Consider the following 15,957-nt stretch of genomic DNA (forward strand, 5'->3'; position numbering starts at 1 on the left):
AGTAAACCATTCATTATTAAAAGACTTTAATTATTTGGAACACTAACATCAAAACTGTTTACTTGAAAAGATTTCTTTCCACTTTAGTCCATCTTCAAACCTGTTACAGTATATTTCACTGACTAGTATTACAAATTAGATCAGCATGTTTTCTTATACTTGTAAAAGATAGAACTACAGTAAATCGTTTCACACGGTGTTTAGAAAAAACATATATAAGAAATTATTCTTTCCCTCTTCTTCTATGATAAAGCAGAAATCTAGTTTTAAAGTAACAAGAACAGTCATTACAGAACCTAATATATTTGACATATCTAACCTCACAAATAAATAACTATATACAAGGGAGGTTACAGCATGTCAACTACAAAACAGAAGCTTTACATTGTAGAATTGAGAGCATTCAAGAGCTGACATAGACAGTTTAAGATTACTACATGGTAGTAAAAAAAAAGAAAAAATCTTAATTCAGCAAAAATATAGGTAGCTGTACATTAAACTGATAGGTTACAGCTCAGCTTCATTCAAGATATTGTGTTTTCTTTTTATTTATATTTTACTGATGTTTATATTTTACTGATATTTTTATTTTACTTATGTTTTATTGATTCCTTATTTTTTCAGGAATGTTTTGTGTTCCTTCGCTTTTGAAAACCTTAATCAGGTATAAATCTCACAGTAAGCTGCTATGTGAACCCTATTATCTACAGTAGTTAAGCAAGTGGGATGATAAAATATAAGTTCAGTAAATGCTTGTACATAATCTCTCCCTAGACTATTTCACTTATTAAAGATATCTGACAACACTGATCCCTGTTATTAATTACATTTTAAGTGAATCAGGTTGACTTTTGTTCATACCACCATGTAAGTATCTGCAGTTACAAGACTGAGGTTTCGTTAAGGCCCATGTAGCAACAGCAGTGTTTCTGGATGGAATACCATCAGGACATCCTCCTCCCACCAGGTGTTTGCAGCCAGGGAAAATATGCTATTTGTGCGGTCACAGCATTAAATGATCTCTACACACAAAAGCATGTGCAAAGAGCAGAGAAAGCACAAATCCATATCCCTAATCACTGAGCAAACACCTGCTTGGCAACTGAAAAATCTCGGCACAACTTTCTGGTCACCTTCTGAATGCAAATAATTAAATATTTGGCTAAAAATAATTTGGTTAAAAAAAAGTAATTTTAAAAATAAAAACTTCCATTAAGGGACACTCTCCTCTGAAAATAGCACTTGAAAATACCTGTGATGTTTCAGTGCATGCTTTCAGGAATGTGTGCAGCTACAATTTTTATAAAGCCTGTCATTGGATCAAACATGCTTAATGAGGAGAGATGCCCTTTTGCCACTCATGGCCACATGCTAATGTGCCATATATTTATAAAGTTTAAACAAGTAAGCATTTTATGCTCTTGTCTATTCTCTGCACATACAACCCTCCCCTTCAGTCACTGTGGACACAGTGTAGCAATGTAAATTCCCTAATATTGCCTGAAGACTGTTTAAACTCTGTGCCTCCAACAACCTCCATCAAGTCATCCAACAGGGATGCCTGGAAACATTAGGTGCCTGGAAAGTTATTATTGGTAAATGTATCCAGGTTATTCTAATGTTGCAATGCCATCTGATGGAGGTGTCTATACATATAGTATATCTGAAATACAGAGACTGACAAACTCATGGGTTTACAAAGAATTCACCTTGTATTTAAATACTTAAGTTTTAGCACCATCCATTGTACACTCTGTGGTTTTCTCTGTCATATTTACAGTGTGCATTATTAAAAAAATATGTGTGGAGAGAGTTCTAGGTATTTATTTATAGATCTATATATAGTTGAATGTCTTCTATTTTGTTTTGTGAAAAAGAACATTAAACATAGACTTGTGATGGGAAATGCTGCATTTCACACATACCAATCAATAAATGCTGAAACATGACTTTGTGTAAATTGTGTTTCTTTGTACATGGACACAAAATGGCCTGAATTTACAGCATATACTGTTTTGCATGATTAAGTCTATTTAGTCAAAAATGGTTTAAAAACCCTAACTGGTGTAAGGGTTTTACTCATTTCTGAATAAAGAAGAGTCAGCACTAGACAGTCAAGAAGCAAGAATCTAACAAGTGTCATAGGGAAAATCCATATTTTCCAAATGAAAAAGACCATCAGTAAACTGTTCAATGAAAGCTTGCCTGTACTGCATGAGATGTCTGCTATTTTCTCCAGGAGTCGAGACTTGTTTCTCTTTGGACTATATAATTTAAAGTTAGGCTTGTGGCTCTTTAGCCTTAAAAAATATTTGCACAGGATTACAATTATCTGTCCAGTCATCACGTTGGCTGGCACACACTTAAAAACCAGCTCAATACCATGGCGGAAAATTGTCTTTTTCCACAACAGTAAGAAGGTAGAGAAATCGGTCCTTAAGTGGAAGCTGTTAACAGAAGAGCATTATAAACTGGGGAAAAAATAACTAAACAGGTCACATTCTATGACATCCACTATTCTCAATTCCAGGCAGACTTTTATCTTCCTTTGATTAAAAAGAAAATAAATCATAAGCCCAGTTAGAACTTTGTGCTACGACTAAATGTGTCAGACATGATGATATTTTTATAGAAGTTGTCGGAGTGAGGATTGCAATATCCTTTGACCTTGTCAATAACCTGGTGGACAGGGATGATTGATGTCTGTTCTCCATCCTCTTGGGCAAATTTTGAAGATAGCTTGTCAAGAAAAACATTCTCTAGGAGGAGGAAAAAGCAACAAGAAGTTAGGGCCTCTTATGCAAACTCACTGTTTAAGAGATGTGTCACTTCCATATAGATATGCCTCCAATTGCCACTACTGCTCAATGAAATTACTGCCCTAAAAGCCAGCAAGGAACTTTTTGGCTTGGCATTGCTTCTTCTAAATTCTTTTAAGATGCCTGGTTTTGTGGGCAGATCTTTCAGGTATTTCTTGAAATTATCCCCCTATTCTTTTGCCTAAAGTGTAACTGACTCCTATGACTTTTTAATATATTAATTTACTGTTGATGCTTTGCATCTTGCAAACCAAAACCATTTTGATAGCACAGGAATAGGGGTGGCCTCCATAAATAGCATCTCCACGTAATACAGTAGTGGACAATGACAGTAAACAGTTTTAATCATTTCAACAGTGGAGGTTTTGAGCTATGTACAGAAATAACATAATCTGTGCAGAATATAGCAGAAAATGTCTTGCATCTTAAAGCAGACAACAAGAGCTGAAACTGGCCTAAACTTTGTGCTTGTCTAGCATCACCTTTTTTTCTCCATAATGTGGAGGGTACAGACTGAACAACTGAGAAAAAGACGCAACAACCAGGCATTCCTTCAGAGTCCATGAGCTATATGCCAAGGGTGAAGCTGATGAGAAAAAGGAGCAAGGCAATTCCCAGACAGACTGAGAAAGTCTGCTCCAGTGGCTAACATAACTGCTGTTCAGAGAATGGTCAGTAGGTAGAGCTCATGTAGTGAGAAATGAGAAGGAGAGACCTTGTCTCTCATTTTCTCAAGTAAGTTGTATTAACGAGCTTTCTTTCTTATATCTTCCACTGTAGTGAATAAAGCTGGAACTAATTCTCTTAACCCAGGCAAGGTTTGGACCACTGCAAGCTGACAGTAAGGTGGAGTACCCTGGGAAGCAATGTTTTCTACAGGTGACATTTCTGATGGCTGTTTACAAGACTTTGGTGAAACACCTTCAAAAATTCATTGTTAAAGGATCATTTAAGAATTAAACTTATTACTTCAAGTATGATTTACTATAAACTTTTTTCTTAGGAATAAATTAACTGGAAATAAACAGTAACTTGCCCCTGCAGAAGTCACGATATCAAGCCATAAAAGAGTACAAAGTGCTGCAAAGGAGAAATGGCTTGCAGACTGAGAAATGAAAACAGTTTCACTCATGAAAACAGAAACAGGCATGTTCAGGCATATTGAGATGATTTTTTCAAAGCACTCAAGAATGTCCATGAATTGCAGTGAATAACTCCATGTCCCACAGCAAATTTCTGGGTACTTCGTGCCTTTCAAATGTATGCATTTACCAATCCACGGCTTCTCACCTAAGTACAGGATTAAAATCATGTATCACTGAAGTAAATGGGAGTTGTATCAACAAATTCTCTGCAGACATAATCTTAACTTCTCATTCACAGAAGCGCTGCATAGTGTATTTAAGTACTATCTACAAGTAGTTTGTTTCAGGCTTGTAGACAGCTGGGGCACAAGATGCCGAAGTGACCTCTTTCGTCCACCCATAAGGGTCCACCCAATATTTGTGTTGGTGCATTCTGCATTCAAGCAGCAGTTCACAGGATGGCTTGCAGGCATATACATTTTGTCACTCAGAGTTATTCTGGGTGTGACTGGATATAAAAAGAAAAAAGACTAATACGATAATGGTCACAGACCAAATAGAAATACATTATCTTAAAATTCCTGTGATAACTTTTATAAATACTAACAAATTTTCTGGAACTCAATCAGATTGGTTTTGCTTGTTAATGTATGGTTTGTGTATGGGTGTTTCAGGACAATTTCCTTTACCCAGACTACTCTGCACAAGCACTAATGTCAGGACATGGTCTGTTTTTTAATATGGTATCTTCCAAATGCTTCATGCCCCATGCAGAGTGCAGACACCCGAAGTTTGAAGCATGCTTATCCTTTGATTCAGCATCAATGGAGCAAGATGTAATAGTGAGAAATAAGCAGTGTTTCTGATTAGCAAAATCCTTTGTGTCAATGAGGACATCATGCAAGAAGCGTCCCTCCACCCTGTTTCAACCATGCATTCAACAAAAGCAATTCTCACTTTACCTGTAATGCTCCACCACTGATGAGGAAAGGGCCTTAGAAGACATTATCTATACCACAAACACATGAATGCTTGTGTCAATTCCAGGGAGCACATTATAACCATATTAACAAGACTTGCCAAGACATGTAGCTATTACATTATTTGCCTGCAATTTAGCTAAGTCATCAAACTGAGAAGTTCAGCTGTATTAAAAATCAGAATATGAATGTTATTTTTTATTACTTTAACACATGAGAAGATATGTCAGTATATGTTAGCAAAAGTTCCTGTGAAGTATCACAATAAGATGTGTATTTTTAGAGATCAAAGCAAAATGCATTAAAATTTTAAAAATAAAACTGTCATATTCCCTTAATACCCAATAAACTTCTACATTACAAACTTCGATTACTTTGCCAACTAAAATCCCTTTTAGGAACAATTTATGCATGGGATTAAGCTCCTAATTTTTGAAAAAGGTATATGAGCAAGTTTCTTTTAACTTACTACTTCGTATCTGGAACGGTTTCTTTGTTTTGCTTTAAGAACACATTGCAAAAACTCCAGCCATAAGTTTAATTGTCAGCCTGATAAATAGTCCTGAGTCCAACAAAACATTTAAGCACATTTTTATCATTAATCCCAAGACCAAGAGTCTAAAAACCAATCTGCCATGATTACAAATGGGGATTCTCTGGCTTCAGAGCACAAGGCTGTCCTCTACTATTAAATCAACAGTAGCACTGTGATCGGTGGATATTAAGGATGTTATTTGTGGAAGACGGCTGGTAGAAGTGTCCCTTCATAGGGAAAAGATGAAGACAGCTTGATCAGGGCAGCTGGGTGCACTGCACACCAAACCTGACATGGCAGCAAAGACAGGCAGCCTAGGGAGGCAGGCACCAGCTGTGTGCTCCCAGCACAGTTGTGAACAGCAGTCCTGAGAGCAAGCTCAGGTGTTATCAGGGAATTTCGAAGATACACAGACATTCTCTATAACCAAAAAAATTTTAAACTCTTATAACACCTGATGTGCAATCCTTCTTGCTAATGGATGCAATGCATATTGGTCACTGAGAAAATAACAATTTAATTCTTAAAAAAATGAGATTTCTAGACAAAAACGGTGTGCCTAATCAAATCAGGCAATGATCATCAATTAAAAAAAGGAAGATATTTCTTGGAAACTATGCCATATCAAGAAAAGAGAGTGTGCCATCATAAGAGAGACACTGGAGACTTATGAAAACAATTTATACTTAAGAAACGACATAACTTTCATTCTAGTAAAATAATCTACTTCATATATAAACATTGTTTCCAATAAAAATTTTGAAGCAAGCAAACACATCTTTGAGTTAAATATGTGCACAGATTTTATTACTACTATGTTTATAATAGAGTATTCTGTAATAATGTATGTGACTTTACACAGGACAAAAACAGGAGTTCACTAAAACAGAGTAACAAAAAAATAAGTGAACTACATAAGTGATTTTCTGAAATAGGATCTCAGACATAACCAAACTTGCAAATCATTCCAGCTCCTCTCTTTCTTTGCTCCCTTAAAGTCTTCTTAAAATGAGCACATTTTCATGGTATGAGTGGAATACAGATGATGCCTTTTATTACATATACCATTGACATCTAAATAAATAAGCAGTAGATATGGCATGCTATTTGTAGAAGGCCAAGACAATGCATAATCTAGGAACACAGTATCCATTTCCAAGTAGGCTCCATTTGTTGTTTTAGCCATAAATGTTTTACAGTTAGATGGAAGGAGTTTAATCATGTGAATCAGCTGTGGACTTGGACTCTGAAGACTTGATTCCTATTTCCAGCTGTGCTGCCAGCTTTCATGTTACCTTGGGTGATGAACGTCATCTCTCTGTGCTTTGGCTACCCTGTGTTTACAATAGGATAATAAGCAAGATTTGCTTTCATCACACCTGCTTTATTTAGTATGGGAACATACCAAGGTCAGAACTATATACTGGATGTATTGCATGTTAAATAATGATTCTTATTAAAGTAACATATATTTAAAAAATACACTACACAAATTGATGAAATTTTCTCACATTGACCTTTGGGTAGAAACAACTACTGTACCTTTAATATGAAACTATGTATTCACAGACACACTTGCACACAGTGTAAGAACTCACCTGTATGGCTGTTTCGTTTGCAATATGTATTTGTTGTAGATTTTGATTTGGATGTTAAGTACGTTGAATTGGAACCGATGGAACTAGAGGATAAGGATTTCCCAAGATTATCAGAACTCTTCTTTATAATATTGGTTGCTGTTTTGCTCCAATCTAAAAATAATTGAAAAGTTTTACATAAATAACTACCATAGATACTAAATGCCTAATTTATTCAATTATGATTATTTCAGGTAACAGATGCATTTCTTACTATTGCTTATAACAAACAGCCTATCCTTTTCCTGTTAGGCAGCCTCTTTCGTTCTTAAGAATCATAAAATTATTCCAACTTAATTTATTCTACCACAATAGTTAAAATTGGTGGCTCTAACACTCTAATCATTTGTTAGATTAGATTTGTTAGACTAGAACTGCAAATAAGGCCTAGCTTTCCAGGCTACAGGAGAGCAGAGAAGCTCTGTAGCAGTATAAGAATGCCATACTTTCACAACCTGAAGAGCAAAATCTAAAGGGATGGCTAGGATCATTTACAGTGATCTTACCATCTGAGGGCTTGATCTGCTGAGGAAGATACTACATACTAGTATATTTTCACCTGGTTGTTTAGAATATTGGTGCACTATTATTTTACACTGTTTATTCAGTCATTCCCATTTTAAGAGTTTTGTTCAAACCATTAACACAATAGGCTCTTATGCTGGAACAACTTAAAAAATCGAATTAAATAACTAATACTAACAAACTCAGTGAGGAAAACTACCACTGAAAAACTCGACAGTGTGTCTCAATATCAGTAGAACAAAAGCATCTAACTACTTCTGCATCAGATACTTGCAGGTAAGTGCAGGAAGTTTCACATTTGAATCACCTTGCTGTTATTCACTGTACTTCAATGAAACTCACAAAATGGAAAAGAAGTCCAAACCAAAGACACTTAGGTCACTTTATCCTAAATCACTGCTATAGGGTTCAGGTATGCAAGTTCATATTTGACTTATATTTCACTGTTCTGCCTGAAAACTGTGTCATGAAGGTTCATGAAGATTAAAACCAGCCTGTAGACACTGACTGGTTAATGCTAGACATAATGACATCACATTAACTATACCACTGAAGTATTCAAATCCTTCATGTTTTTATTTCTATCATGCGCACAAGCTGCCCAACAGCAGTATAAAAAAAAAATAGTTTGATCCATCTGCGTTTTTCAGTTCAGGAGTTACAGCATAAACCACACAGAAGCTGAACGTATGAAACAATTTGGATGTCTGATCAGAATGAATATGATTTTCCCAATTAGTATTAACTCTTTGAAATAATGAATAGAGTTTTCTTACTAAAAAATGAAAGTATAAATGTTTTATAGTGTACAATGAGAATGCATTCCCTAAACAAAACAGAGCAAGACAAGCAAAAGTCTTGATACCAAAGCAGTTACTTAAAACCTTGAAACAAGCCCTGTATGCCAAGAGAGAAAGAAAGGACACAAGGGTATTTTGAGCACTGTTAGTAGCCAGGACAGACTGGCTTACCGTAATGGGCAATGAGCTTATGCCACCTTACATCAACTCTAGATTTGAACACTGGTCATTGAGCAGGAACCATATGAGAAAGAATTATATGGACCAAATCACCACATCAGGCAGCAAAGCAAAATCCGGTTGCCTGAACACAGCAATCTAATGCCATCCAAGATGGCCAAAGGTGCAGGAAACCACAAATGCAGTGGCCCAAGTGTTACTTATACATGTCCAAAACAACTGCTCTCCTTGCTCCCTGACTGTTGCAGATAAAGTTGAGCTTCAGCCTGGAACCTAATCAGGGTTCTGCTTAAGGAATTTTCTATATTTCTGAGCGTCTAATGGTCCTTCTGAATTAAATGGTGAATGACAGACAATTAAAAAAGACAAAGATAAAAGCAAAAGAAGACAGAATATTTCTACACGCCTTTTAAGAATTGCTCCTACATCAGCCTAGTAGTTCACACAATTCAGTCAACATACCTAAATGCAGGAGAAAATGAGTAAAATGGATTTTGAATGACAGAGTTTGAATCTCTGGATCCTTATTCAATTTTTTTTTTTGCATGGCCCAAAGGGCCTTCCAAAACCATACTTACTGGAGTACAAAATTTACCAGCTGCTTTCAGTGGAAAACTGAAAGACTTGAGAATTTTTATGAAGTGATATCTGAAAAGTGCCTTGGCAACTGTTAGTACTGAAGTGACAGCCTGTGATTAATACATTTTTCCACATCTCTGGTTTACCTTTTATTATATTAAAAGTAACTAACAAGCTGTTTACCTGGACTTTTAAAGACAACTGCAGCACCTAGGGATGGGAGCTGTGAACTGTTTTTACCTGAATTGTCTGCCAGTCGGAATCTGCCACAACAGAGATGTCTCCTCCATTGTTTCTGCACATTTTCTTTCATAGCACAATGGAATACAAATATAAACAAACCTGTGACAAAAGCAAACAAAATGAAGCATGTATTTATAAACAGATAAACAGATTAACTAAAGTCTATTATCAAAAGTCTATGAAGTACAAGCAAAGAAAAAATAATCTTAAGATTTTGTTCTTGTCATCTATGCCTCATTAAAGAGGTACAGAAATTAACTAAAAATTTTCCCATCCTCTAGTTGCTATACGGGTGTTTGGGATATCAGAATACAGAGAACAGGACCCATTTTATTGGCACTGTTGATACAGATTCAGCTCAGTGTTGACCTTTTAATTTTATTTATTTTTTTTAGCATAGAGGAAAATTATTAAAAGGTTTTTTCTTTGAACCAAATGACTATTTTGCAACCAACAGGACCGCAAGAGACAGACTGCAAAGTAAATAGAGACACTATGATATTAGCAAGGAGATAATTTATCTCCTTCTGTTCCATACCTACTGATCTGTGGGCTGCATTCTTTTAAAACCAGAAGTCTTGCAAATTGCATTAATGGGTGTCCTAAAAAAGCACACTTGGATTTACGTGCATCACTTGCATGTACTTGAAATGATTATGAAAATGGTAACAATATGTTCACAAGTATTAATCAGGTGTCCAACTACAAACTTCCAAAGAAAACGAACTGATCTGTGCATGCAATTGCAGTAAAAGTGTTTAAGAATGTTTTTGCAGAGTTGATCTTTCTCAAGCAATTGTTAAATTTTGATTTTCAAGACAGGAGATAAGCATCCTACCATGTGATAAAGTAGGTCTTAACAAGACATATGGTACAATTCCATCATTCTACAGATATACTTTGGAGCTAAAAATAGCAGCTGGAAATCTTACATGCTCCTGGTTTTTCCCAGGCAGGTCCTGTCTGTGGAATCTTTCGTTGTTCTCCAGCTTAGCCTATTCTTGTTTTACTCATATTCTCTGGGAGAGAGCCAACCTGAGGCTGAACACCTGATGGCAAAATGCTACTGCCAAATCCCTCATGATTATATATTAAACATGAATAAATGCTACATAAGGTGGGCAAATGTGGTCAAGTGGCTTCCTCTAATACCATTCCTTTATGATCATCATGAGTAGTTCCATATACTAATGAGTACGATGTTTCAGCTGGTAGAACAAAACGGCAGGGTATAGCTTGGATAATAATGCTCTGGAGACTCAAACTATCTTCTCTCCTCCAAATTGCTGAGGTCTAATTTTCCACTAATGCATGCCATTGAACTGGACTTCTATTTGCTTATAGCCATCGGACCAGGATGAGACCTCTGAGATCACTTAACTTTAGGTAAGGGTTGTGTCATGAAACACATTTTTTCCAAATTTTTTCAAGAGCTGATAGGGGAAAAAAAAGGAAAAACACAATTTAAAAAAGGCAAACATACCTTGATGCACCTCTCTCAAATTATGGTTACTGTGTTTGCATTTAGTGAAATATTTTCGTGTGATTTGTTTAAAACACACGAACAATTCCAATGCAATCATCAGCAGCTCTTACAGTCGTACAGTCTTAGAGACATGCAGTTTGTGGCCCGAAGTTCCTCTTAGGGCTTCTGCACAGCTACAAACTTTGTAAATTGATGCTTTATTAAATCGCAGTAAATGTTTGGAACATTCTGAATTGTTAAAAAAAGAAAATGCATATTCTGTAGTAATGCAAAACAAATGCACTGCATTAAGTACTTTGCCTTTGCCCTGTCTGGGCTTGGTCTCCAGAATTTTTTTCTCTGTATTTCATTATTCATTAAGTTTACAATGTGCTTTTAGTAGTACAGCTTTGGTTTTGTTTCCCAGAGACAAATCAGACCCTAGGCTTGGCTGTAGCTTGGCTCTGACTTGAAAGTATTTGGCTTGCCCAGGCATATATATAAAATAAGCAGCCAAAAAAGAAATGTTCCCAGATTTTTTACTCTGTGCCTCAAGGAGAGAAAAATAATTTCCTATGTAGATGAAATAGCAAAGTACTGTAACACCACCAGTTGCTGCAATTTGCTTTTTCACTGCCAGTGCACAGAAAACTGCTGATGGAGGCTGCTGGTATAGCTTAAAATACTCATGCAGCTTTCAAAAACTTGAGAGAGAATAATAATAAACGTATTTATTAAATAAACGTATTTACCAGGGTCTCGATAATTAAGTTCGTGCTAATACTGATGAAAAATTTGCCATACTTTTTGCATGCTTTTTGGCTGCTAGGAAATGCCTCCTGACACAAATCCTAATTTTTAGTTTGTTCCATTCCACCCCCTTACTGGTACGTGAACACTGCACCAGTTATATGTGATTTTAAACATACTTCTTTTTTCTTTAGCTTTGCCTAACTCTTTCACAGCAATAAGTACTTTCAGATAGGAGATTGTTATCTTCCTGGGCTTGATATGACATGCCCGAGTGTATACTGTGCCACTATTGCCACCACAATCCAAGAAAAGCTCATCACTCTTCTTTTTGCGTTTACTCCTCAGCTTTTTCACTTTCATCTTCTGACTTAGCTGCCTTCCAAATACTCATTTTCCATTAAATAGTGCTGTTACCCCACAGAGACTTAAACGGTGGTGGTCAACCTTGTGTGCACTCTGCACATACAAGCTTAATTGATTGCACTGGAAATTCTGGTTACAGAAAACTTGTTTAATTTGATCCTTGGCATGCTTTTCAGAATTTAAATCTTTTTTCATGTTCTTCCCATACTTCTAACCTCTCTAGGCCCTTCTGAATTTCTCACACAGACACAATGCAGCAAATACTTCATTATGCTGCTAGGGGAATATCAGAATCTGTCCTTTGGAAAAAAAGGCTTCAGTAAGAACAATAAACCATTTTTGCCATTTTGCCCAGAATTTTAGGTTAAAACTGACCCAAACAACAGCCCAAAACATTACTCTTTTTCCATGAAAGTACAATAAATCTTTTAGCACAATAAATGCATCTCAACCATATCAGATAAAATCCACACGGGGATAACATTAAGTATTTTTTCATAAAGGGAAGATATTTTGCTAACCCTAAGAAAATTTAATTTTTATCTCAATATTTGTGTTGCAACACATGTTCCTTCAATGACATTCTTGAGTTTGTTTTTTGTTTTGGCTTTTTTTCAGGGAAATTAATTTTTTATATGAATATATGTATGGTATAACACATGCCCTTCCAATGATCTTCTTGAGTTTTTCTCTTCCTTATGCTTTCAATAGTTCTTTATTAGTGGGTAGGGCAAAAGTTGGTTGAGAATCTTATAACATTTGATACATACATAAATTTTAGCTCTGAGCTGAAATTTTTTCTAAATGTCAGCTATATAATTCTGTAATTTATAGACATTTGAGTACAGTTCACAACATTTTTCAGAAAGACAAACTATGCTGGAAATTTAAAATATTCAAAACTTGATTAAAGGAAAGGAAAATAATCTGACTAAAACAGTCATTGGATTTTTCTTAACCAAAGAATATTCCATAAGTCTGTGCTATCTCTACACACTGAAACAGGAAAAGAGGACTGAATTTTGTTTTATGAGCTTTTCATACCTTAATAAAATAGTTGTGAGCTTTACAGATTCCCTACAGGAATAAAGTAAAGAAGAAGACTTCCTATATTTCAAAAGAAATAATGAAGGTGACACAGCATCTATCTCAACAGTGAACACTTCAGACTGTTAGTCAGGAATAGCTCTATTTATAATATAGTGCATTTTATGGAAAAGACCTTGAAATGTCAACTAATTTGTGAAAGATATTCAATCCGCATGTAGTTGGGATCATTATTCCACATAAGGGAAATCAATGATGGTTTTGTAGCAATTGAAAACCTAGAGATTGAATATGAGTTCCCAGTCAAATTACTGGGCATAGTATGCCCCAGAACAGCAATAGCTCAAATATTATTCGTTTACAGAACAAAAATTTAGCTTACCTTGCAAAGAATTGAAAATTGAGAAGAGGTACAGGAAAGCGAGAGTCAAGGGACCCCAGGCAAAAAAGGCAAAGCCCCATGTCATGCCCAGAAGGAAGGTCAGGCTGACCACACTACGGAGGTTCCTCAGGATCTCTTCCTTCAGGCTCCGATTAGTTCTTTTCCCATTCCTCCCACAGATTTGCACCATTACCACAATAAACATGGCAATATTCATTAGAAACATGATTCCAAAGTAGCCAGCACAAGTCACATAGAAGACAATTTCATTCTTGATCCAGCAGCTGTAAAAAAATACAAAAAATGACCATTTTTGGTTAATGCAAACTATCCTCCAATTATTCACCTGACTACAAGGAAAACCAGCCTATTTCTGATTCCACTGATGCAGAGCTACGCTTGAAAATTAAACCTTTGTCCATTTTCTGTTTGGAAATAGAATGAAGTCCAGAGGTGTCTTAAGTGACTATGGATCAGAGTACTATCACCTTGGAAATCTGAGGATTGTACCACAATTTTGTCAAAACCAATTACAAAGGAAATCCAACCTCAGATACAAGCTGTGGGAACTGCAATCCCATCATGAAAAGTTTAAACTCAGTACAAGCAGCTTCACAGCTGTCATCTGTGTGAAGCATAGTATGTTTTAGTAACAGAATAGGCAAATTTGGATCTTCAGTGTCAAAATTTCAACTTTCTGCCACTGGAGCTAAAGGAGAACTTGTACATGACTGGAGAAGCAGTAGGACTTTTGAGGTAGCCATTTGACAGCCAGCCATATGAGATATCTAGCTTATACCTCTAGCAGCAAATGGCCTGAATGTTTAGCATGATACTATAATAGAAATATAAAATGACATTTTTATTTATCATGATGAAGCTTTCCCAGGCAAGGAACAGAGCGCTCATATAAAAATTTTGGCATCTGGAGATTATTAGCTTGACATCAAGAACTATCGAACAGAAGACTATCGAACTACATTGGCAAAAGACTAGCTTACCTAAAAAGGAAACTATTTTTATACTACTTCTTCTACCTAGAAAATATAGCTTTCATTTAAGATAAACCAAATTTTATTTTATTTATTTTATTTATTTTATTTTCCTGACAAAACCTATAAATTATTCTTCTGCCAGAGGACTGTTTGTACCTGGCATTGGGTAATACAGATTTCCCTCCAATTTTTCTTACAGCCTTCTTCACATTTCAAATTCAAACAACTTAGAAGACAATTTTGCCCATTTGGCTTGTTTAATGTGTCTTTGACTTTTCCAAAGCAATCTGACTGATGTTTTTTTTTTTCTAAACTATAAATGCTAAATTTTAAGAGATCAAAAGAAATACTCACAAGTCATCTCCTCCTTGCCCGTTAGAATCTTTGCCATATAATTCCTTGCCGTAAATATGACTTGCACTTGTATTAGCACTTGCTAAAACAATTGCTACCACCAGAGCTGGTAAACCTGTAACACAAGAAAACTTGGGAGCTTTCAAATTTCGTAAACCTTTAAATTCACATGCTTAGCTGAATTATTGATGTCTCCATGCTAAGCTGAATTATTGATGTCTCCATCCCTATTGCTTTAGTACAGAGTATTCTGAAAAAACTGCACTGAGAAGGTAGAAGAAAACAATTTTTCAAACAGTACAAATATATAGAACTTCCAAAGCACCTAATGGGCATTAATGAATACATCTCATAACCTTCCGTGAGGTAAAAAAGTTATTTTAGTATGTGATATGGAAATGAAAGTAAACCAATCTCCCTTAATTACCCAAAGTTAAATTTGCAACTTCACATAGACTCTCTAGTGAGAAGAAGATTAACAAAATATTAAAAAAAATGAGTTTTAATGGAAGGATGCTACTGGGATTTTTTTGAGGGATTTTTTTTAGAGATGCTAATGGGAATTCATTAGGTCGGGTAACTGGGAAACATGAACTTAAATCTCTAATTTCTCCACTGCTTCTCTCAACCGTAAGCCCCTCCACCCTATAAAACAAAATATATATTTCTTAATAACAAGGTAAAGGGAGTATTTTGGGAAAACAGACAACTATGCAGAAGAGAACTCTATGCAGAAAGGTACAGCTCAAACAAAAGAAATGTACGTTTCCTGATATGCCTTATTTACATGTCTTACCCTTGCTATAACAGAACAGATTCAAAGGGGAAGAGGTTAATTTGCTTTTCCGACCACTCAGTTCTTGCCCTCTGCTGAGGTTGCCAAAGAGGATGCTAGTTGCCAATGGAAAGACATCAATTATCAGCTGTACTGAGGTCAGTGCTCTAGCCGTAAGGTTAATGGCTTTGTATTGTGGTATATTATTTCAAACACAATATGTGCATTCAGGGAGAAGGCACAGATTCCTGATATAGACAAAACTGAAGAATAAAAGCCTTGCTGCCTGAGCCTTGCAGTTATTTTTCAGTATTACATTTTCCACCTGCTTTGTACATTGCTTAGGGCAGCCAGGATCTCTCTGTGTTTTAAATACTGTACTGAAGCTCAGAAAATGTTGGTTGTCTCTGATTCCACCAACTTCTACACATATTTGTTGG

The 15,957-nt window shown here is 35.8% G+C and overlaps 1 protein-coding gene across 6 annotated transcripts in view; it reads right to left on the reverse strand.

The window, feature by feature from the left end:
* Positions 1-15,957, reverse strand: part of ADGRG6 (adhesion G protein-coupled receptor G6) — a 108,789-nt gene that overhangs the window by 464 nt on the left and 92,368 nt on the right. For 2 of the 6 annotated variants that reach the window (XM_027689635.1, XM_027689612.1), the window contains 5 exons: positions 14,743-14,857; positions 13,394-13,677; positions 9,381-9,482; positions 7,018-7,170; positions 10-2,759 (listed from right to left, as the gene is read on the reverse strand). In XM_027689635.1, the coding sequence (XP_027545436.1) occupies positions 2,581-2,759; positions 7,018-7,170; positions 9,381-9,482; positions 13,394-13,677; positions 14,743-14,857 (833 nt within the window). In that variant the 3' untranslated portion in view covers positions 10-2,580. The other 4 variants (XM_027689644.1, XM_027689620.1, XM_027689654.1 and 1 more) reach the window with 4 other exon arrangements.

The sequence above is a fragment of the Neopelma chrysocephalum genome, unplaced genomic scaffold, assembly GCF_003984885.1.
Source record: "Neopelma chrysocephalum unplaced genomic scaffold, ASM398488v2 Primary Assembly neopelma1_23, whole genome shotgun sequence".
Classification (NCBI taxonomy): domain Eukaryota; kingdom Metazoa; phylum Chordata; class Aves; order Passeriformes; family Pipridae; genus Neopelma; species Neopelma chrysocephalum.